Consider the following 23,847-nt stretch of genomic DNA (forward strand, 5'->3'; position numbering starts at 1 on the left):
AGTCTCCAACCTCCAGACCCAGATTTAAATGGTTCATGTGGTTAGGTGAGGCTCACTCAGGGAATCTCCCTATCTTAAGATCAACTGATTCCAAACCTCATTTATATCTGCAAAATCTCTTTTGTCAAGTAATCAAGGAAATAATATCTAATGATATTCATAGGTTCCACTCACACTCAAGGGAAGATTATACAAGGGTGAGAGTCATTGGGGCCATCTTAGCTGCCTACCTGATAGCTTCTGCTTTTCTTTCTTTTCTTTTTTTTTTTTTAAGACGGAGTCTTGCTCTGTCGCCCAGGCTGGAGTGCAGTGGTGTGATCTCTGCTCATTGCACCCTCCACCTCCCGGTTCAAGTGATTCTCCTGCCTCAGCCTCCTGAGTAGCTGGACTACAGGTGCCTGCCACCACCAAAAAAAACAATTTTTTGTATTTTTAGTAGAGACGGGGTTTCACCACGTTAGCCAGGATGGTCTTGATCTCCTGACCTCATGATCTGCCCGTCTTGGCTTCCCAAAGTGCTAAGATTACAGGCGTAAGCCACCATGCCCAGCCTGTTGGATTTTCCTCTTTACTCCTGGAATTCAGCCACTATACTATGAGGAAGCCTAAGCACACTGTGGAATGGTCCACAATGGAGAGAAACTGGCCCCAGTTAACAGCCCCAACTGAGCTCCCAGCCAATAGCCAGCATCAACGTGCCATGTGAGTGAGCCATTTTCAAAGTGGATCCTCCAAGCCCCAGGCTGAAATATCCCCACTGGCGATGCAGTAAACTGATGAGCTATCCCTTTTAAGTCCTGCCCAAATTGTAAATTTGGGAGTAAAGGAAAAGATATTTGTTCTAAGCCACTAAGTTTTGGGGTGATTTGTTGTACAGCAAAACCTAGTTCAAAACCTATTTGATCACCTATGTGAGACAATCTGTAAGTACTAAAAGCTGTGGACAAAGAGGGGTAGCTTCTATTTCTTTTAGGACATTGGAGCATCTGGCAGTGTAGGCCTAAAATGTCATTCAATACATGCTTGCTGATTCATTAGCTCAAACTTATACTGACCTGATTTACACTAGTATATTAGTCACCCATATTTGGAAGTTCCACATTTTAAAAGGGTTATCTAAAAATTATGCCACTTTTTTTTGGAGTAATGGCTATACTATATATTTTTAAGCCATGTTTGTAAAATGTTTGGGGTATAAATGAACACAGATAATGAATATTAATTTTAAAGGTACAATGGGCTTGTGTGTAAATCACTACATAAAGCATTAGTACTTCAATGCATATTCAATTGCTTTTCAACAGTTGTTTTTATTAGAAAAATCAGAAAGCATTGAAAAAATAATCACCAGTTTTGTCACTAAAGAACTTTCATCCACAGATATCAAAACTATTAGGTGAAAAACTGTTGGAGAGGCCAGGAGCAGTGGCTCACACCTGTAATCCCAGCACTTTGGGAGGCCAAGGCAGTCGGATCACCTGAGGTCAGGAGTTCAAGATCAGCCTGGCCAACATGGTGAAATCACATCTCTATGAAAAACACAAAAATTAACCGGGAATGGTGACAAGCGCCTATAATCCCAGCTACTAGGGAGGCTGAAGCGGGAGAATTGCTTGAACTGGGGAGGTGGAGGTTGCAGTGAGCTGAGATCTTGCCACTGCACTCCAGCCTGGGCAACAGAGTGACACTCCAACTGAAAAAAAAAAAAAAAAAAAAAAAAAAAAAGACTGTTGGAGAATAGAATATCCATACACTCTCAAGGTGGCTCTGTGTGGATTATTTGAAAGGAACAGGTAATTTACAATGGAGAAACCAGGCAGATAACTTCTTAACCAAGTGGCCGAACTTAGTATCACCAATGCTGGAACCAAGTGACATCGTGTGCCTCGCATTGTGATGCACTAAGAATACGACATCACCTGTGAAGCCGTTTTATCAAAAAATGTTTAACCTAAATCTAATGAGAAAACAGACAAATCCAACTTAAAGACATTCTGAAAAGCAACGAGTTTGTACTGTTCAAAAATGTCCATGTCCCAAAGACAAAAAGCTAGGGAACTCTTCTAGATTAGAGATTAATCAAAGCGGTTAACTAAACTTCAATTTTGATTGAATCCTTATTTCCCCCTCCCAACAAGAAAGGAAAAAAATAAGCCATAAATTTAAATATGCTCTGCATCTTATAGTGCCATCCTAAATGTTAATTATCTTAGCGGATTACCGCATTGTGGTTAAGTAGGAGACCATCCTTGTTTTTAAGAGACAGATGCTAAAATGTTTAAGGTGAAATGTCACTGTTTCTGTAAGTAACAGCCAAATTGTGTAAGGACTAAAAATCTGAACCTGGTTGAAGAATTTTGTATCAACATCTAGTCAACACTGTTGGGGGACTAGGTAGAACAAGCAGTTTCCCTTTGCACGGTTGAGAAGCAGGCAGCCTGACCCTCTCCTCCCCAGGCGGCACGTGTAACCCTAAGCACTTAAAACCAGCTGCAGCCCTGGGGGAAGGAAGGCTGAGGCTGTGGTTCCACTTCTGCCAGAGGACAAGTGCACGCAAGCTCTGTGCATTTTATGGCAGTCCATGGAAGATGCAAAAGTGCAAGGGTGAGGCTGCACCCCTCCCCTAACCCCCACAGGAACTTACGACAGCACAGCGGAGAACTTTACAGCAGTCACGTCCGCCCGAGGGCAAAGCCTTGCCCTTTCACCCCTCACAGGACAGCAGCACGTGCTGTCTGGAACACTTTACGGCAGTCAGGCAAAAGGGAGGATGAGGCCACGCCCCTTCACCCTCACAGAACAGCTGCACGTGCTTGTGGAGCACTTTACCTCAGTTATGCAAATGTGAGGGCAAAGCCATGCCCTTTCATCCCCACAGAACAGTGGCATGTAGTCTGGAGCACTTTATGGCAGTTACATGAAGGTGCGAGGGCAAAGCCATGGCCTTGTATCCCTGCAAAACAGGAGCACGTGCTGTCCACAGCACTTTAAAGGCCTTTAGGCTAAGGCGCGGATGACGCCTCGGCCTTTCACCTCGACAGAACAGCGGCACGTGCTGTCCGGCGCACTTTACGGCAGTCAATGCCAAGGCAGCAGGGTTAAGCCACGTCCTTTCTCCACACAGAACAGCGGCACGTGCTGTCCGGCATACTTTACGGCAGCTACGCGAAGGCACGAGGTCGCGAGCGTCTGCTGCGTCAAGGTCCGCTGCGGTTACGGGGCTTTGCGCTCTATCTCATTGTGGTCTGGTTGTTGGTCCGTTGGTACACCTACGGCTATTCTATCATGGCAAGGATGGCGGCACTGTGGGGGAAGACCAGAGATTACTTCCTGAGCAAGGAGTTCCGGGAATACGTGACCAGCACTCATTTCTGGGGTCCCGTGGCCAACTGGGGCCTTCCGCTGGCTGCCTTTAAGGACATGAAGGAGTCTCCGGAGCTCATCAGTGGCCGCATGACGACTGCGCTCATCTTCTACTCTTCGATCTTCATGCGCTTCGCCTACCGCGTACAGCCTCGAAACCTGCTGCTGATGGCGTGCCACGGCACCAACGTGGTGGCTCAGTGTGTGCAGGCCAGTCGCTACCTACACTACCGCTTTGGCGGCGGCGCCATGGCCAAAGCCCGCGACCCTCCGGCTACCACCGCCGCCGCTGCCACCAGCCCCAGTTCCCAGCCCCCGAACAAGTTTCTTAAGAACTGAGAGGGCCTGGTCGCATTTCTGCAGGTCACAAGCACTGAACTGTTATTCTTCCTGAAAAAAGACCAATGAAGACTTCGGTTTTGACTCTATAACAGTGCAAATCTGACTTAAACCTGCAGTTTGGTTGATAAACAAATACAAGATAGCATTGAACTGAGGTTGAGTGTTGCCTCTTTTGTAAACTGGAAATGTTTTTTAGAAGGGGAGGGTGGATTGGCTGGTCTTTCTCTTCACTGGACCCACAACTCAAGATAGTTTATATGGGGGAGGAAGACTTTGAATGGAAAGCACCTCACACTATTCACTAACTCGTAGCTTTTTTTTTTTAAAAAGCTCTCTTGGGATCATGTTTTTGTTACTTGTTTTGGGTATCCAGGGCAAATAGCGTTGCTTAGTATCACACATGACTCAGAACTTGGTGCAGTCCCAAATCTATACATCAAAAAAAGTCTGGGGGCTATTTCTACTGAGGGAAATGTTTTAAATGAATGTCCTGAGGTACAGTGTAGACTTAAGGAGTCCGTAAGAGAACCTAGGGTCCCTTGGTGACGGAGAGCGATTATGGAATCAGCCATGGAAACAGGATAAACAACTCTGGGGACAATTGCCGTCAACCCTGGATTCTAGGCAAATAGGTAAAATGACAAAATCATTCTTTCCTCCTTTTCTTATCCTTAAAAACGGGAAATGGCAGTTTGTAAAACTGGTTACCTATCACTCTGTTGAATGCTAGCTAGAGCTGGGGGTGAAGGTCAGCGGTCAACAGCGGCAGCTCAGAGTATTCCACTAGGAATCCTGGGGGTTCCTACGGATTAAGCACAGAGCTGAGAAAAGGGAAACGAGAAGGGTGGAGTGCTGGGGCAATAGGGTAAGGCCATTGCCCACATGGCAGAGGCTGCCCTCTACGATTTGACCCAAATTTCCCCCTGCCCCTGCCTCTGGAGGATGCAGAAAGTTACGAGTGTTTACTGGTGAACTCCAAAGTAGGTGTTCAGAAGTGTTTGAACCCTGATTTAGGTAAAGGTTTCAAATACAAAGAAATTTAAAAGCACTATCAAAGATTCTGAAGACATCAGTTCTTGGACAAAACCGGCACATTAGTGGAATTCTGAAGATTCCCCTTTGTCTCCTCTGGCATTTAAGCAGAAGTCCTCTTTGTGGGCAGTTTCTGTGTTTCACGGCATTCTGCCTGTGGGGGCAGGGGGAAACAAACTATGGGGAAGTAGTGTATTAGTTATCTATAGCCCTGTAATCACCCCAACACGTAGTTTAAAACAGTTATCTGATGTAATTTCTGAAGGTCAAGAATCTGGGAGTGATTTAGTGGGGGGCTTTTGGCTCAGGGACTCTCAGCTGTCAGCTGGGGCTGCAGTCTCTGAAGATTTGAGGGGAGCTGGAAGATCCACTTCCAAGCTCACTCATAGTTGTTTGTAAGAGGCTTCAGTTCCTCATCATCTGGGCCTCTCCACAAGGCTGCTTGTGATGTGGCTTACCCCAGAGTGGTGTTCCAACAGATAGCCCAATATGGAGGTTCTGGTCTTTTACAGCTCCATCTTGGAAGTCACATACCATCACTTCTGCTGTGTTCACATAAAAAAAAATCTGGTACACTGTGGGAGGACAATATGAGGATGGGAAGCAGGCACTGTTAGGGGCCATCTTGGATGCTGGCTACCACACGTGGTGCTAAAGAATTCTCATGCCTTTCTGGGAGTCAGTAGAAGGTAAAGCATGTAAGTTTGTTGCCTACCTTCCCAAAGAGAGGTCACAAAATGCTGTTTACAGTGTTGTGGTCATTACTAACATGCATATATCACAGAGCATGGGTTTGAGAAGCAGAAATCTCTGGAAGATAATAGTTGATCTAAATGTTTTAGATAATTCAAACTACAATGAAGTATTAAAAACCAGTTCTTAAAGTTATGAAATAACTTTATATCCACTTCACTAATGATTTCATGAGTAGAAATTAATATATTTTTAGGTTGCCTTACAATATGCATTTTGTAATTTGAGTACATTTCAATAAAAGGCCACTGTCTATTGAAGACATTTCAGAGTAGGAAGGTTTCTAATTAACCTGGTGAGGGACAAGGAGGTGATCTCTACTGATAGTTTCCTATTGCCCTATACTTATAATTTAGAAGTGAAAACGATTCGAGAAAATATCCAAAAGATTGCAACACCTCCACAATAATGCAGTGCTCCACTTACCACATCTAATTCATAATCTGCCCACCCAACTAAGAGAGCTAACCCTATGTTACCTAGGATATTAGTGTTTAAAGCCAAATAAGTAATTCATGCTTTAGCTCAGGAAATGCGACACAGCCAGCTTGCAGTTTGAATTCATATTTTATTATTTTGAAATTCCAAATTTTAATTAAAAACATTTCAAAATACACCAGTACATTTGTTGTAAAAATTGAGGATATAAAATAGAGAAGCCAAATTCCTTCTAACTCTCCTCTCTACCTCAATTCCCTTCGTAATACAGCAAAAAAAAAAAAAAAAGCAAACAACTTTCTAGACCTCTACTATTCTAAAACAAAAAGAGCATTACAGCATGCCATGCATTGTTTTTGTTTTTTTGAGATGGACTATTCCTCTATCTCCCAGGCCAGAGTGCAGTGCCATGATCTCAGCTCAATGCAACCTCCGCCTCCCCAGTTCAAGTGATTCTCCTGCCTCAGCCTGCCAAGTAGCTGGGACCACAGGTGCATACCACCATGCCCAGCTAATTTTTGTAGTTTTAGTAGAGACAGGGTTTTGCCACGTTGGCCAGGTTGGTCTCAAACTTCTGACCTCAGGTAATCCACCCCACTTGGCCTCCCACAGTGCCAGGATTATAGGCATAGCCACCACCCCCAGCTGCTATGCATTGTTAAACCTCTTGATCACTGCATGGCTGCAGTGCAGCCACGCTTCATTCTTTCCAACAGTTGCATAAGATCCTGTAGTATGAACACGCTACACTTTAACAGCGCTGCTATACACATCCTGCTGTGCACACCCTGTGCCAAGGTGCACAGTTCTGTTAAATAGGACATGAACAGGTTGATGTCTCTATATAGGCTATATTGCCTTAAAGCCCTCTCTGGGGCTTTAGAAAGTTTTTGGAACCATATCTTTTATCAGAGCAGACAAATCCAGTAAGATGACAGCTCGTACACCGTCATCCATACCTTACACATCCTTATATCTACTTCAGTGGCTGGCACATGGTGGACCCTTGACAAAAGCTTGTTGGATAGATAAGGAGAAACTAGCTAGACACAGATAGAAAATGGAAGTGTTCATAACCCAAAGTTCCTAAAATTAGAAATCAGATCTTAAATTGGTTAGTGAATCAAGATTCCATATGATCCCAAGTTTTGTGTATCACATCTAGAAGCTCGGAAACATTTCACCAAGTTTCTGAGTTTGGAAGAGTTGTGAGATGAATGAAATTTCTTCTTTCTTTACTGTTGAAGTCTTCTCAAGGAATTTCATGAAATGAGGAAAGAAAATGTAAGACAAAGACTAAATACTACCTGACAGATTAAAGCAGGAAGTTACAGGCACATTTGCATTCATCTGAGCTTACAGAGTTATATTAAGTGCATTTTAACATAAAATATAGACCAAATATGCCCTGGGCCTCCACCCATTCTACAGAGGACATCCTTGGTGGGTGGGTGGAAAGGCATTGGAGCACATCTTCACTGGGCTTAGAATGGAGCCCTTCCTGCAGGCAGTGAGGCACATGGCAATTCTGTTCCTGAAGGTCCACAGGCAACTTGACCCAGTGAAGTACCACTGGCCTCGGAAACAAGTAGATGCAGGAGAAGGTGAAAGTGAGGCTGACTCCACAGACCACTGCCTACAATGGGGCATTCATTGCGCAGTTTGGGAAACAAGCAGGAGGAAGTCAGGAGTGGATGACTTCATGGGTAAAAGGTATAGAAGAAGCATGAATGAATGAATTTGTTAAAAGAAAGTGTCTTTGAATTTCCACAAGAATGTTGCAATTTCCTTCTTAAATTCTGCAACAAAGGACCAGGCTTAGTTAATAGTATAACTAACATTTAGGTCTGTGAATACTCCCACGCTAAGAGAGGACCCTTCAGTCAAATATTCATTGAGCATGTGACAGCCAGGCCCTGGGAGTGTCCTTTTCAAAAGTGTACCGTAAACAAGCTGTCAAGCGAGAAGCTCCCCGACTCCCGCCCGACATCCCTGCTTGTGATGCTGGCCTGGGTCCTGCCTGTTCACTGGTCACTCCAGTCACCATTCTCCAGCTCCCCACGGACCAGCCTAGGCCCACCTCCTTGCCCTACTGCCTTAGGCTACTCCAACCTGGTAGTAACAATTTTGGGGGGTTTTCTTGAGAGACGGTCTTGTTCTGTCACCCAGGCTGAAGTGCAGTGGCATGATTTTAGCTCACCAAAGCCTTGACCACCTGGGCTCAAGGGATCCTCCCACCTCAGCCACCTGAGTAGCTGAGACTAAAGGTGTGTGCCACCACACCCAGCTAATCTTTACATTTTTTTGTAGAAACGGGATTGTGCTATCTTGCTCAGGTTGGTCTCAAACTCCTGGGCTCAAGTGATTCACCTACAGTGCTGGGATTATAGGCCTGAGCCACTGAACCCAGTGACAGTAACATTTCTGTACTAATTGGAAATGGCTAGAAAATCGGCTTTCAGGCAATGTTTCTTCTTGCCTTCTTCTATAAAGGAAAGATTTCTATCCCAACGTTTATATCCCAGCGCAGCCTTGGGCATCCTGGGTGAATAGGAATAGGACTTGCCTGCCAAGTGGAGCACTCTGGGTGAGCCTCTGGCACAGGCCTGGCCAAACAGTCTTTACCAAGTTAAGCAGCTACAGTTTAGGACCAGAAAAGAAATTCACCTTTTAAATAGCAAAAAATCCCTGGATGGTAGCAAGTTTTTTTGTGTGTTTTTCTTTTTTTTTTTTGGGAGACAGAGTCTCACCCTGTTGCCCAGGCTGTAGTACGGTGGCACAGTCTCAGCTCTCTGCAACCTCTGCCTCCCAGGTTCAAGTGATTCTCCTGCCTCAGCCACCTGAGTAGCTGAGATTACAGGCACATGCCACCATGCCTGGCTAATTTTTTTTTTTTTTTACCGGAGACGGGGGTTTCACCATGCTGGCCAGGCTGGTCTCGAACTCCTGACCTCAGGTGATCCGCCCACCTTGGCCTCCCAAAGTGCTGGGATTACAGGTGTGAGCCACTACGCCTGGGGTAGCAAGTTTTGGCATAAGAGTATCTAATATTTTTTGACTGTGATAGATTATACAACCCCAAGTTTATGAATATTGAAAAAGTTCCAAAGAGTCAGAGCAAAGTCCAGGACAAAACAACAAAAATTCCTTTTTGTTCGGGTACAATACTCTGGTAACTTTTTCCTTTTGCACAGAAAAGGATGTCTGAGACAGAAGCATGCTGACTTTCACAGAACATGCCTGATTTTCACTGACGGGCAACCTAAAATGAAAGAGAATGCTTTAATTTTTTTTTTTAATTGAGGGGAAAAAGTAAAATGCTCAAGACAGTTAACTCATTTTAACAAGTTCTCCTTATGGAAACTAATCAATTGCTATTAATGCCACAGTAAAAGCAGGGCATCAATGGCATCATTTTAAGGCAGAAATGCTTTTTGATTATGTTGTAAAGCTGATTCATTTAATTCTAGACCAATGACTTCAGGTGTATTTGGCTAAACAAAGCTCCCAGGGAACTGATGTTAAATTACGTCACAGACATGAGAACCATTAATTAGAGAAAGAACACAAACCTCAGTTTCCTTTCTTTGAAACAATAAGGACAAAGGCAAACTTCCTATTAGACTGTTGTGTGTTCATCATGGCCTCACATGAGAGAACAGACATGAAAGAGATGAGGCGATTCTGTCCTTCTTTAACACCATCATCTGCCTGAACTCACCTCAGGCCTTCCTGTCAGCTGTCTGGCTCCCAGGTTCCTTTGAATCCAGTTTTTGATGTAGACAGAGGCTGTCTAGCTTCTGCATATCTTCTGTAAGGCCATTTCTAAGATCCTCATTGCTTTTCAGAAATTCCTTCACCATTTCTAGTCGATTTGAGAGCTGCAAGAGGAAACCATGCAATGTATAGCTTAGACAGTTTTGTAGCAGATTTGTAATTCAAATGAAAAACCTACCAGCTCCCAGTCTGGCTCCTACTCAGGTGCCCAAGAGACAGAAATCTTGGCTATAGGCATCTGTCCACAAGTTAAAGTTTGAAAAACAAAAACAAAACAAACCCTTTAAATCAAAGCATCCTCCACTCAAAAAATAGTGACCCAGGATAACTGGTTCTGGGGGTACACAAGGCAGTATTTGCTTATCTCCTTCCATTTTTTTGTGCTTTAAAACTTCCTGCCTTTACATGAAAGGGCTTCATTTTATACATACACACGTGTATGTGTACAAATAAAATTCTCTTTTCTTTGAATTCTGTACCTGAATTATTAAACATATACATGGATATATACATGTTCATATAAATACATGGATATATAAAAGTGTGTGTGTGTGTGTGTGTGTGTGTGTGTGTATGTGTGTTTTGTTTTTTTTGAGACAGAGTCTTGCTCTATTGCCCAGGCTGGAGGGCAATGGTGCGATCTTGACACACTTCAACCTTTGCTTCCCGGGTTCAAGCAATTCTCCTGCCTCAGCCTCCAGAGTAAACTGTGATTACAGGAATGTGCCACCATGCCCGGCTAATTTTTGTGTTTTTAGTAGAGATATGTTTTTGCCATGTTGGCCAAGTTGGTCTCAAACTCCTGACCTCGCCGGGCGCGGTGGCTCAAGCCTGTAATCCCAGCACTTTGGGAGGCCGAGGCGGGTGGATCACGAGGTCAAGAGATCGAGACCATCCTGGTCAACATGGTGAAACCCCGTCTCTACTAAAAATACAAAAAATTAGCTGGGCATGGTGGTGCGTGCCTGTAATCCCAGCTACTCAGGAGGCTGAGGCAGGAGAATTGCCTGAACCCAGGAGGCGGAGGTTGCGGTGAGCCGAGATCGCGCCATTGCACTCCAGCCAGGGTAACAAGAGCGAAACTCTGTCTCAAAAAAAAAAACAAAACCAATCTCTCCTGACCTCAGGTGATCTGCCCGCCTCAGCCTCCCAAGGAGCTGGGATTACAGGCATGAGCCACCGCGCCCGGCCGCATGTATATATATTTAATAGTAACAAATATATAGGTTCAAATCTCAAAATCAACACAAAGGTGTAAGATAAAAAGTCCTCTTTTCACCCCTACTGTTTTAACAAAAACAAGAAACAGGTCTTGATAACATTTACAACAAAAGTCCTGGGGTCATAATACAGTCACTGTTTTTCCTGATCCCAGATGCACATTTTTCCCTATTCTAAGATCTGAAATGAGAAGGCATGTTACCATTGATAATATCTTGTACTAAATTGGCAGCATTTTTTTTTCTTTCTTAGAAGTAACTAAAATACTGGTATGTTTTACAATTGACAGCATTTTAGATTCACTGAAATTTGGTCTTAATAAATCCTCTGACTTTGGCAACTAACCCTAAACGTGGATAATCATATAGGGTATGAACTTTCAGAAGACGTCAAATTTAATATATATAAAAACCTGACCTTCAACTTTTTAAAGATAACATGTAAATGAATCCTCGCATTTTGATCAATTGAAATATTATAAGAAATGCCATGGTCTGCTGAAGAGAAAGCATGAAAAATGAGAATTTATCAACTCTACCCAGAGACTCTGTGACCCAGAGGACAAGCCAACTAATCCCTATTTCCTCTCAGTAAAATAGAGATAATGGGGGTTCAAAATTTATAGCTGCCAGCTCCTCAGAGATATAAGATCTGCAGCACAGCAGATGGGAAGCCACAGGATCAGAAGGGAGAGACCTGCAGGCCAGCCCTCAGCCCCAGTGCAAGCTCCATGGGGCCCTTGCCTCACGTGCAAAGCAGGGATATGATAAGATGACTGCCAGGGTTTCCTTCTGGCTCTCAACTGACACAAACTCATGTCTCTAGCTTCTGAAAGCAGCAGCAGAAAGAAAACTGGGGCTCTAATGGCATTATAAAATAAAACCAGATGAACTGAAACACATGGATTTAGAAAAGAACAGATTTAACATTCTAGTTCATCATTTTAAATACCTATGGGGTATACCATGGTGGGCACACCCAAAAAACCAGGGGTACCAAGTCCTTCTGCTAAAGGGGCTCACCACACTGAATGAAGCACCTGAATCAACGCTGGAATAGTTAATACAGGCATATTTACCTGCAAGGAGCACAGCTCCGTGAATTTGTATTTAATAAACCCTCCCTATGTTTAATGAGGTAACCAGCAAAACTAATTTCCTTGGACAAGGAGGAATGGAGAGGTGAAATGATTTTTCCAAGATCTCCTGGTGATCTAGAAATCTAATCCAGCCAGTGCTGGAATATTTCTGAAACTTACTGGAATATAATTCTACCACTGTTAATTTCTTTTATACCTTGGATGTGACATGGAGATTCATTCCTCCTGTACTTGGGAGTTTAGACCATCATTAGCCTGCAGGTCTTAAACTAGAAACATTGATGATCCTTCAAACATTCCACTCCCCTCCTTCTCCACCCTTTTCCAGCCCCATGCCATGCTCCAAGTAATCTCCCTGGCCACCAAGAACCATCAGCTCTGCCCAGGCACTGCCTCCAGAATCCAGCTCCTCCACAGCCCCTAGTTTTTGTTCTCTCTCACCTTCACATGACTCCAAGAGCCTTCTGGGTAACTTGTTGCTAGCCACTCATCCAACCTCCGGCTACCACAAGAGTTAACTTTCTAAAAGCCATATCTGATCCTATCACTCTTTCTTGACTGCTTTTTGGGAATGAAGGTCAAACCCTTTGGCATGGCCTAGGAAACCTTTCAGCATGTCGCTTCAGCCCACTTTGCCACTCTCAAATCTGCCCATAGCTCCTGTGCTCACCTGTCCTTGCCTAGGCTCAGACTATCCTTTCCCGCCTTTGCAAGTACTGTGCCCTCTGCCAAGAACCTTTTTCCTTGCCAATTTGTCACTCTTATTTGATTCTGTGAGCCGCAGCTCAACAGCACCTTCTCAGCAAAATCTTTTTTGGCAATCCCTCTGACCAGCAAAGAATGTCTGGAGCATTATTTTTTTTCAGAATTTTATTATAGTCCCTTACTACATTTTTCCACTTTGTGGCACAGATTAGGCACTCAAATGTTTGCTGTTTGCTGATTAAATGAAAATATTTGTTAAGAGGCAATATTAATCTGTGCCCAAAGCATATTCACACTTCTGGAAATTATTTGACTTATAAATCAAAAACGCAATTGGTTATCTGTTAAGATGAGCTACTCTTCCTCCCCAGCATCTTTCTTTGTGTTGTTTACTCACAGAGGATATAATACTTTTCTTTTACCTCTTCAGGCAACAGCTCTTGCTCTTCTGCTTGAAGATATATCTCTTGAAGTTTCTCCTTTAGTAGCTGCATTTCTATTTCATTGACTTGGCTGTCACTCAGGTAAGTTCCCATTTCACATTCACACCCATCTCGCTGATCTTCCTCGGGGATGTGAACAGCCCAGTCAGATGTCAACAGCTGAGAGGATTGCCATACAAATATATGAACTCATTTCATGAAAAAGGCATTCCACTGGATTACTCAAATAATTTATAGTTAAACATAATGAACTGGATCCATATTAATAGTGCACTGTGACCACAGAAAAGCTTCTCAGCCCAGCATAACTGCAGATTTCATATCAGTATTCTTTCCCCCTGCTTACATTTTAACATTTAGGTTAAATCTAATAAACTTCAATTTTTAAATGTGTGGCTCTTGTTCTTTTCTCTCCCTTCATTCTGTATGCCAGAACTATTAAACATGATTTTTACCTGTTCTATTCTGGAATATACTGCCACAATGTCTGGAATGTTCTTGAATTCATCCAGAAAATTTTGGATCTTCATCTGAAAATCGCGAAGCCACGCAGAAGATACTTTCATCTCGGAAGAGTGCATGATCTCATTACGACATTTAATTACCTGCAGAAAGACAAAAACATAAAAGGCTTCAAAATCAAACAATGGGGTAAACTGAGATCTCTGACCCCTCAAAAAAATCACAGAAAGGCTTTGTTAATTACGAAATCAACAAGAGCGGTCTTCAGATGAGAAGGGCTGGAACTTTCTTGGGATCATGGGTATAATCTGGCATGTACTTGTATCAGAGTAGAGGACACTTCACCCCTCCAGCCCCCCAAGTCAGATCCATATTTAGTTTCATCCTGTCTAAAGGACATATGCCAAGAAGTGATGTTCTCCCTGCGTCACAAACTGAAATGCCTTCAAGGGTCAGGCAGGTAGCCTGAGGAAAGGTGGCTATGTGTAATAGTAAGGGGTGATCTCCCTACTAAAAGACTGGTTTGGGACAAACTGGAGAGTAGAGGCCCTATCTGAAGGGCAGCCTCTACTTAACACGCAGCTTATTGCCATGGGAGTTATATGAGCCCTGTGTTCCCAGATCTCCTGATTTTTCATGAGAAACTGGAAATTTTGATTTTTATGACAACTAATTTGAAATTCTAAAAAATCATGCAGGACAAATAAGACACGACAATAAGCCAGATTTTGGCCACAGGATTCTAGGAATAAAAAGATGGCTCCTGGGCAACAGCTGAGCCTTTTCTCCCTCACTGAGTCTCTGGAGCAGATTTCCAAGCAATCCAGAAGTTCCTAACATAACCTGTAGGTACCTGTCAGTGTTGTTGAGGCTTGAGGGGATGTTCAATCCCCTGCCACATGAATAATACATTAGTCAGGGTAAGAAATACAAATAAGCCTACAACTATCCTTAGCGCTTGAAATCTTATGGCCAGCTGGATATTACACCGTCCCCTAAAATCCCTTAACTTAAAACAACCTGCCAAAGAGCAAGCTCATCGGCTCTGGGTATACCCACAGGATGAAGCAGACAATACAAAAATCTTTTAAATCCTGTTGGAGCACCAGGAAGCTGGGTCAAGGGAGTTTCCCGATGTGGAAATCATGATGAAAAGAAAATAAACTTTGGCCTCTATCTTTAGCAAAATGGTCCTGTCCAACAATGTATTAATATATAATTCATATAGAGCCTCCAGTTTGGTTAAAAGATACCAAAGGGGTCAACTACTGTGATAGTCCTTTGTTTCTGCTGATGTCATAAAGGGGTCTCAATCCTGGTAGTTGCTGGCATGCTGACAAAAGATACATGCATTTTCTCTACCTATTATAAATAATCCAGCTATAGCTATATACTCTTTCCAATGATCTTCAGGGTAATAAATGTATGAGTTTTCTCTGGTGAACTAGAGAAAAATCTGAATTTCCCAGAGGAAATCTATCAAGCACAGTGATCTATTCTGACACTGTTATCCATCAATGTTCACATTTTCTTCCATTCCATATCATTTGGTCTTACAGCTGCTTAGCCAATGAGATTCAAAAAGGTAGGATTCAGATGTTGGCATACAACAGGTAGAATGATGCAATGTTCTGTATTTTTTTTTTTTAAACAAGAAAAATTACTTCCCTGTTCTGTTTATTGAAGAACAGGGAAGAGATTTTTGGGTTCATCTACTTCAGTGGCAAATGGCACAATGAGTTGTCAGGAATCTAATTCGAGAGAACTGAAGGATGAGTCTCTTGATTGCATTTGCACTGGGGTTCTTGGACATCACAGAAGGTGCACATGATATGAGTCCCACTAGCTTGCTTAGCAATGCCAACTTTGAACCCAAGTCTAAGTTTCTTTATACACCACTGTTCTGGGGAGCTACTGTGTGTTCAACCTGCATGGCTGGCTTAGCATCACAGGGTGTGTCTCATGGCCGACGGTCACAGCATGGACCCAAATGACTGGGGTATGGTTTTCAATCTGACAGCTCTTACCTCTGTGACTTTCTTTCGATCAACCACGAAGTGATCGCAGGAGTTGATGAGACTTAAAAGAGCAACTGCATCACATTCCTCAGGTCCTCGTTTGTCTGCTAGTCCTCGGGGCATGAAGGCCTATAGCAAGGGAGGGAGGAGGGGGACCTGAGCCTCTTCCAACTCTAGGAGCTGGAAAGGCAATGGTTACTTGTCTACTTTCCAAATGATGACTGAAATTCTCTTATGCACTGAGGTTTCAACTTAGAGCCTCATGTGCCCAAAATCCAAGTAGGAAAACAGTGTCACAGCTAAGCCTTGGCCAAGGGCAATAACTGAAGGGCTGTTCTATCCCTGTTATTAGAGACACATGATGTAACTGGCTTTCCATCCTGTCTTAATGGCATATAAACAGAAAGCATGAGTAGAAGACACCTTTTTTCTTTTCCTTACTGAAATTCCAGTGGCTGAGTTGTTAAATAAAAAGATTTAAAAATAAAATAAAACTGGACACTTTCTGAATGACCTGAGTAAGTTCAGTGTGGAAGTATTACATTAAGAGTTTGGGCTTTGGAGTGCAAACTGGGTTCAAATGCCAGCTCTGCCATTTGCCAACTGTGACTGTGGTTAAGTTACTCTCAGATTCCTCATCAGTAAATGGGGGATAACTGTCCTTATCTACTTCAAAGGATATTGTGAGAATGAAATAAGGGAATGCAGGTACAGCACAGTGTTGGGCACATGCTGGTAACCAGGACATGAATGTTGGGAATTATTACATAGATGGTGCAAGGCGAGTAGGACCACATAGGAGTTACAGATGGAATCCCAGGATGAGATACTAGATACACCAGAAGGGCCTCAAGCTAGCAGGATCTTGCCTTTAGTAGGATTTTATGGTACAGACCCCCAAAATGGTGTTAGGGGAAAGCTTGGGCGTATTTCTTTCCTGAAATATTTCTCAATTTATATCAGGATACAACAACTTTACTAGGCTAAGAATCTCAAGGATACACTCCTGCCAAGGGACTAGAACAAAAAGTTACTCGCAATAAGAATTCTACATAGGATGGGCATAGTGGCTCATGCCTGTAATCCTAGCACTTTGGGAGGCAAAAGTGGGAGGATCACTTGAGCCCAGGAGTTTGAGGCCAGACTGGGCAACAAAGCGAGACCCCCATCTCCATTAAAAAAAAAAAAAAAAAAAGGCCAGGCGCAGTGGCTCATGCCTGTAATCCCAGCACTTTGGGAGGCTGAGGTAGGTGAATCAACTGAGGTCAGAAGTTCAAAACCAGCCTGGCCGATATGGTGAAACCCCATCTCTACTAAAAATACAAAAATTAGCCAGACATGATGGTGTGCGCCTGTAATCCCAGCTACTCGGGAGGCTGAGGCAGGAGAACTGCTTGAACCAGAGGTGGAGGCTGCAGTGAGTCAAGATTGTGCTATTGCACTCCAGCCTGTGCAAGAAGAGCAAAACTCTGATTCAAAATATTAAATAAATAAAAGTAAAAAATTAGCCATGCATGGTGGTGTGTGCTGTAGTCCCAGGTACTCAAGAGGCTGAGGCAGGAGGCTTGCTTGACCCCAGGAGTTCAAGGTTTTTACACCACTGTACTCCAGCCTGGACAAGGGAGCAAGACCCTATTTTTTAAAAAAAAGTCTTTAAGAGACCTGTTCCATCGAAAACACATCTCAATAGGCAAATACAATGCCTCCTACAGGGCTACTCATGAAGGCGTTATGAAAAGGCTGGGTAAGTGCTCATGTATGCCAAGGAGAGTCAGGGCTACATTCCTGAGCCTCACATAATTCAGAATTTTGTATAGCCTGGCTGGCCCCTATCAACAAGTACAGTAGCTAGTACCATCACTATCTTTCTGTGCCTTAATAGCCACAGGCATGCTGACCCTCTGAAAGAAGTCTCTTATGGGCCAGGTGCTGTGGCTCACACCTGTAATCCCAGCACTTTGGGAGGCCAAGGCTGGCAGATCACCTGAGGTCAGGAGTTTGAGACCAGCCTGGTCAACACAGTGAAACCCCATCTCTACCAAAAATACAAAAACCAACTGGGTGTGGTGGCACGTGCCTGTAATCCCAGCTACTTGGGAAGCTAAGGCAGAAGAATCACTTGAACCCGGGAGGCAGAGGTTGCAGTGACCTGAGATCACTCCACTACACTCCAGCCTGGGCAACAGAGTGAGATTCTGACAAAAAAAAAAAAAAAAAAAAAAAAAAAAAGTCTATTATAGTACCAGCTACTTCAGAGGCTGAAATGGGAAGACTGCTTAAGCCCAGAAGGTGGAAGTTGCAGTGAGCCAAGATTGTACCACTGCACTCAAGCCTGGGCTGCAGTGCAAGACCCTGTCTCAAAAAGGAAAAATTAAAATAAAAAATAAAAGGAACTGCTGAATTCGGCTATTGCTGGGAAGAAAATGCAAAGTTAGCAGGGTCTTAGTTACCTCCGAATCAGGTGTAGTTTTTCTTTTTCATTATTAGGTAGGTCCTGTCTGGCATTTTCTCACCAATATAAGCCAATCTATTCCATGTTAAAGTTTTTGTTTTGTTTTGGAGAGACAGGGTCTTCCTCTGTTACCTAGACTGGAGTACAGTGGCACAATCACAGCTCACTGCAGCCTCAAACTCCCAGGCTCAAACAATCCTCCCACTTCAGCCTCCTAAGTACCTGGGAGGATTATAGACATGCACCACCATGCTTGGCTAATTTTTTTGTATTTTTTGTAGACATGAGGTTTTGCCATGTTGCCCAAGCTGACCTTAAACTCCTGGAGTCAAGTGATCTGCCTGCTTCGGCCTCCCAAAGTGCTGGGATTACAGGCGTAAGCCACTGTGCCTGGCCTTGTTAAAATGTTATTTTAGTAATTATTCCCTTTCTTCAGAACTGGAAGCCAACAGGGAGGCTCTGCTGCTTCCTTGCAGTGAAAGCAGGGCCTTAAAATTGTATTGCATACCGCCGTGTTCCACATGCCAAATGCACAGCAGTGAGAAACGTGTTATTGCCTCTCCCTATCCTCCACTGTCTCTTCGCTGAGTAGGAGATGCGGTTGGAAAATAAACAGAGGCCTGATCGTGCTGGGCCTTATTGGCTCTGGAAAGGTGTGAGGTTTATTCTAAGGCTATCAGGAAGCATCCAAAGGTTTTAGGCAAGGGTTATAGAACTTAATTCCCATTTGAAGACTGCACATCCTGCTGTGTGAAGGACCGACCACAGATGCTCAGAGCAGCAGAGGCCCGGTAGGAGAAGGTGAGAGTTGTGATGCGGAGATGGAAAAGGGGATTCCAAAAGTATTTTGCAGGTACAAACAAGGGGAGAGGGGTACCGAGAGGGAAAGAGATGAAACAAGAGTGATTCTGGAAAGTTGGTAATGGGGAATGGGCATAGGGTGCGGGGTAAAGACAAACGGTTCTACTTTAGAACTAAATAAAATGTGCTCCATAGGTGATGGAGTGGAGGGCGCAAGTAAGCAGTTGGATGTGTACATCTAGAACTCAAGAGAGAGAGCAGGGCTAGAGCCACCAATTTGGGAGCCAGTTATCATTTAACTCCACAGGCCTGGGCAATGTCACCAGAGAAGAGGGGAACAGAAGAGACCCAGCCCTGAGTCCCGAGGAAAGCCAAAAGACATTCAGAAGGAGGCTGAGCAGGAAAAGCCAGGGAGATGGGAGGAAAGCCAAGAGGGTTTCAAGAAGAGCAGCCAGTAGTGCCAAATGCCTCTGGGAGGTGAGAGAGACGAGGCCAGAGAACTGAAGGTCACAGATGCAGTGGAGTGGCAGAGGCAGAAGCCGAGATGGAGTGGGTTGACGAGGAAGTGGGAGCAGAGAAGAGAACAGGCGTGAAACCTCTTTTTTGAGATGTTCTGCTGGGTATGTATATGGGAGGCAGAGAAGTGGGAAGACAGCAGGAGAGAATGGATCAAGGGACATTTTTCTCTCTTTTTTTTTTTTTTCTGAGACAGGATCTTACTCTGTCACCCAGGCTGGAATATAGTGGTGCCACCACAGTTCACTGCAGCCTCAACCTCCTGGGATCAAGCAATCCACCCATCTCAGCCTCCCAAGTACCTGGGATTATACGCACACACCACCACAGCTCGCTAATTTTTTTTTTTTTTTTTTTGTATTTTTAGTAGAGATCGGGTTTCACCATGCTGGCAAGGCTGGTTTTAAACTCCTGACCTCAAGTGATCCACTCACCTTGGCCTCCCAAAGTACTGGGATTACGGCATGAGCCACCACGCCCAGCCACACCCGGCTAATTTTTGTTATTTTTTTGTGGAGACAGCTATGGGGTTTCGCCACATTGCCCAGGCTGGTCTTGAACTCTTGAACTTAAGCAATCTTCTCACCTCTGCCTCCCAAAGTGCTGTGATAACAGGCATGAGCCACCATATCCAGCCTCTTTTAAAATCTTATTTTCCAAGTATTTATTCAAGTGTTTTTAAAAAACAGCTTTCTTGAGATATTATTCACCCATCTATATATTAAAATTCAGTGGTTTCCAGCATATTTACAGAGGTGTGCAACCATCACTACAGTCAATTTTAGAACATTTTCATTGCCTCAAAAAGAAACCCCATACCCATTAGCTATCATCCCTCATTCCTCAAAGTCCTGGCAACCACTAATATACTTCTGCTTCTGCACACTTGCCTATTCTGGACATTTCTCATAAATGGAATCAAAATGGAATTTATAAAATGGACATATCACAAAAATATGTGACTGGCTTCTTTCATTCAGCATACTGTTTTCAAGATTTATCCATACTGTAACATAAATCAGTACTGCAATCCTTTGTTACATTGCTACAGGAAAACAATATTCCATTGTACAGAGACACTACGTTTTAAAAATTCCATGCATCAGCTGCTGGGTGTTTGGGTTGTTTCCACCTTTTGGCTATAATTAATGGAACTGCTATGAACATGTGTGTACACTTTTTTGTATGAATTTATGTTTTCATTTCTCTTGGGAATATACCTAGGAGGGGAATGGCTGGGTCATGTGGTAACTGTTTCTTTCTTTCTTTTAAAAAAATTTAAATAAACCATGGCTCTATTAAAACTTTTTCTATAGTGATGGGAATAAGCTGCAAGAGAGAGAGTGGACAAGTGAAGCCTCAAAGGCCTTGAGCAGGAGAAAAGGGGTAAGATCCAACAGAAGAGTGGAGGTATAAGCAATAAGAGGAGAGACACCCTTCCTCCTTTGTAGCAGAAAGAAACAATGATGCACATGGAGATAAGTTGGTGTTGGCAAAAAGAGGAAGTATAGTCAGCCCTCCGCTATCCATGGGTTCCACACTCATAGAATCAACCAACTGTGGATGAAAAATTCTCAGGAAAAAAAAATACAAAAGTAAAAATAGAGATTTTTAAATAATATAGCGTAACAACTATTTACATAGCACTTACATTGTATGAGGTAGTATATCTAAAGATGACTTAAAGTATATAGGAGAATGTAAGTAACATGCAAATACCACACACACAATTTTATATCAGGTACTTGAGCATCTGTAATTTTAGTATCCTTGGGGGTCCTGGACACAATACCCCATGGATAAGGAGAGACAACTATGTATGTCCAGGGGCCTCCATCAACTCTGTAAAGCATGAGCAAGGGTGGAGGAACAGGAGCGGGAAAAGTAGTAGTCTCCAGAAACAGAAGCCTAGTGAGAGATGTGGCCAGACCACTGGGGCTCATGATCAAGAACGAAAGTGAAACCAGTCAGCTCCCTTGTGAGATTCTTTCCCACTAAGCAGAAGCAGACAATGTTGTCATCAGGACTGGAGTTGGGCCAGGCAAGTTCAGAGAAAGGAGGAAAAAAAGCTGAGATAACAGCAAGGGACTGATTATAACGACGGGCCATGGAATCTGGGCTAGCTGAGGTGACAAAGGCAGGCAGGAGGGCAGAGGTTGCTGGGTATTGAGGAAGCAGTAGAAGCTTCAAAGAGGCGGAAGTAGTATGGGGCCCAGGGTTGGGGGCAGGAGCGTGTGAATAAGTGTGCCAAAGGCTAGCAGGATGTTACGCACTGATACTTCCTGTGCTGACAAGGTCCAGGGTGTGGGCATGCAAGCAGGAGGCTGAGGGGGAGTGGAGCAGAGGATTAGAATCAGGAGCCCAGAAACTGAGATGATGGGGTTGGACTTGAAGTCTGCAGGTGACAGCAACCAAGAGGAGCAAAGAGTGGTATAAGGATTCCAATGGTGTGAAAGCAGCAACGGAGACCAAACAGATGAGGGACAGGCATTGTAAAGGGCAGAGTTTTCTTTCTTTCCGTTTTTTCTCTTTTCTAGGTAAAAGTAGAAGTCAGCAATGCTATGGCTACAGTGGAAAAAAATGGGGAAGAAGGTGTAGCTGTGGTGGGTTTACTGGCTCGTGATACCCAAAAGTCTGGGGACCCCTGATACAGTTTAATTTTTTAAGACAGGGTCTTGCTCTGTCACCCAGGCTGGCATGCAGTGGCCTGATTACGGCTCACTGCAGCCTCAACTTCCGGGGCTCCAGCGATCTTCTCACCTCAGCCTCCTGAGTAACTAGGACTACAGGCGCGTACCACCAAGCCCTGCTGATTTTTGTATTTTTTGTAGGAAAGGGGTTTTGCCATGTTGCCCAGGGTGGTCTTGAACTCCTGAGCTCAAGTCATCCTCCCACCTTGGCCTCCCAAAGTGCTGGGTTTACAGGCACGAGCCACCGCACCCCGCCCCAATTCATTTTTGAGACTGGGGAGCACAGGCTGGCCCAGTGTCACACACAGCAGCTGAGCCGAGACTCAGATCATCTGCTTCCCAGGCACTGCTCCTTCCTAGTGCCCACTCTGTGCCTGCTGATAACTACTGGCATGTAGATTGACTGCTAAAGTCGATGTGTGTTAGGAAGCCACTTCTGGCTGTCCCTCTCCATCCCTTACTGAGCAAAAAAATTTCCCACTCAGTCCACTTAGTAAGTGACATTACCAAGATCTGAAGACAGATCCGGCTGCCTACCCCATTCCCAGCTCCCCAAAGTGCCTTTAGCTGGGCACTTAAGGTCCTTTCTATTTTAGCCCTAACTTCCCTTGGCTTACTCTGCCTTATGGCATCTTTTAGCCAAAAACAGCTGATGAGCTGTTCAGCGAGCCTACCCTCAAACAGACCACACTAGAGCTCCCTCCCTGCCTGTGCTCATAATGCTCGCTCTACATCTTGCCCCAGCATCTCTTCTAGAAATCTTTCCTATAACTTTCCAAGCAGGGACGACAAACTCAAATGCCTTCAGGAAGCAGATGGGTAGAAGAAAGCTTCTACTTCACTAAACTGGGTTGGGTCCCCCATACCAGCCCTGAACCTCCTAGACCCTTGATCAATCTCTCTCTCTGCATTTATTTACGAAGCCCCGGCGTCCACAAGACCAGATAGCCACCCCAAGTGCTGGGTGACCCGCTACCTGCTACCTCCTCCTTCCATCCCGGCCTCAGGCGCTTACCTTGGCCACCTCCCAGGCATCCACGGGCCAGAGGCCCGGCCGGCAGTTTCCCCAGTGCACGTCTCCATTTCTGTTGACGTGATGTCGCAAAATCTCCCGTTTCCACTCAGCGCACACCTCACACTGTGGCTGAAACTACAGGGGGCAGCGGTGAGGAGGGGCCCAGGAGGGAGGGGCGTCGCGGTTGGCCCCGCCTCGCGGAAGGAACTGGACACTTGGGCTCTGGGTCTGGGACAGGAACAGGGATGAGGAGGGGCGGGGTGGGGGCAGTGGTCAAGGCCCGGAGCCAGGTGCTCACCTGGCGGGCGCGCGGACTGCACCGTGAGCCGCTGCGGCAAGCGGCGCGCGGACCCAGGCCAGAGACTGCAGCGAGTAGGCCGCGGTGGAAAGAGAGTACCTCGCGGCCGACGAAACCCTGCAGGCAGCTGCGCAGCAGCAGCAGGCAGTGGCCCGCCTTCACCCAGTTCTTGTACTCGGCGCAGTTAAGGCGCGCCGCCAGCTCCGACAGCACCATGACTCACTTGGAGCCAGGACTCTGCGGGGAGTGGCGGACCGCAGTGCGCCTGCGCGGCCCCCGCGCCTGCGCGGCCCCCGCGCCTGCGCGGCCCCCGCGCCTGCGCGGCCCCCGCGCCTGCGCGGCCCCCGCGCCTGCGCGGCCCCACCAGGAGGCGGGGTTGGCAGAGATCGTGGCGCGTGACGCCCACCCCGGGGCGGGGCGTC

General features: G+C 44.9%; 2 protein-coding genes across 4 annotated transcripts; one reads left to right on the forward strand and one right to left on the reverse strand.

Annotated features, from left to right (window-relative positions):
• The first annotated feature begins 2,855 nt into the window (after window positions 1-2,855).
• Window positions 2,856-3,857, forward strand: MPC1L (mitochondrial pyruvate carrier 1 like). The gene has a single exon (XM_032261667.1). The coding sequence runs from the start codon at window positions 3,286-3,288 to the stop codon at window positions 3,700-3,702; it is 417 nt and encodes a 138-aa protein (XP_032117558.1). The 5' UTR covers window positions 2,856-3,285; the 3' UTR covers window positions 3,703-3,857.
• A 174-nt stretch (window positions 3,858-4,031) lies between these two features.
• On the reverse strand, window positions 4,032-23,784 carry CUNHXorf38 (chromosome unknown CXorf38 homolog). 3 transcript variants are annotated; one of them, XM_032261664.1, is made up of 7 exons: window positions 23,426-23,660; window positions 23,128-23,262; window positions 15,663-15,782; window positions 13,629-13,778; window positions 13,153-13,332; window positions 9,650-9,809; window positions 4,032-4,891 (listed from the first exon to the last, which is right to left on the reverse strand). In XM_032261664.1, the coding sequence occupies exons 1-6, from the start codon at window positions 23,639-23,641 to the stop codon at window positions 9,651-9,653; spliced, it is 960 nt and encodes a 319-aa protein (XP_032117555.1). In that variant the 5' UTR covers window positions 23,642-23,660; the 3' UTR covers window positions 4,032-4,891; window position 9,650. The 3 variants fall into 3 exon arrangements, with proteins under 3 accessions (XP_032117555.1, XP_032117554.1, XP_032117557.1); XM_032261663.1 differs by lacking the exon at window positions 4,032-4,891 and adding an exon at window positions 6,781-9,190 and having other exon boundaries at window positions 23,426-23,784; XM_032261666.1 differs by lacking the exons at window positions 4,032-4,891; window positions 13,153-13,332 and having other exon boundaries at window positions 9,192-9,809; window positions 23,426-23,784.
• Window positions 23,785-23,847: the final 63 nt, after the last annotated feature.

This window comes from Sapajus apella, unplaced genomic scaffold (genome assembly GCF_009761245.1).
Source record: "Sapajus apella isolate SASKATOON/1434 unplaced genomic scaffold, GSC_monkey_1.0 scaffold125, whole genome shotgun sequence".
NCBI classification, from domain to species: Eukaryota; Metazoa; Chordata; class Mammalia; order Primates; family Cebidae; genus Sapajus; species Sapajus apella.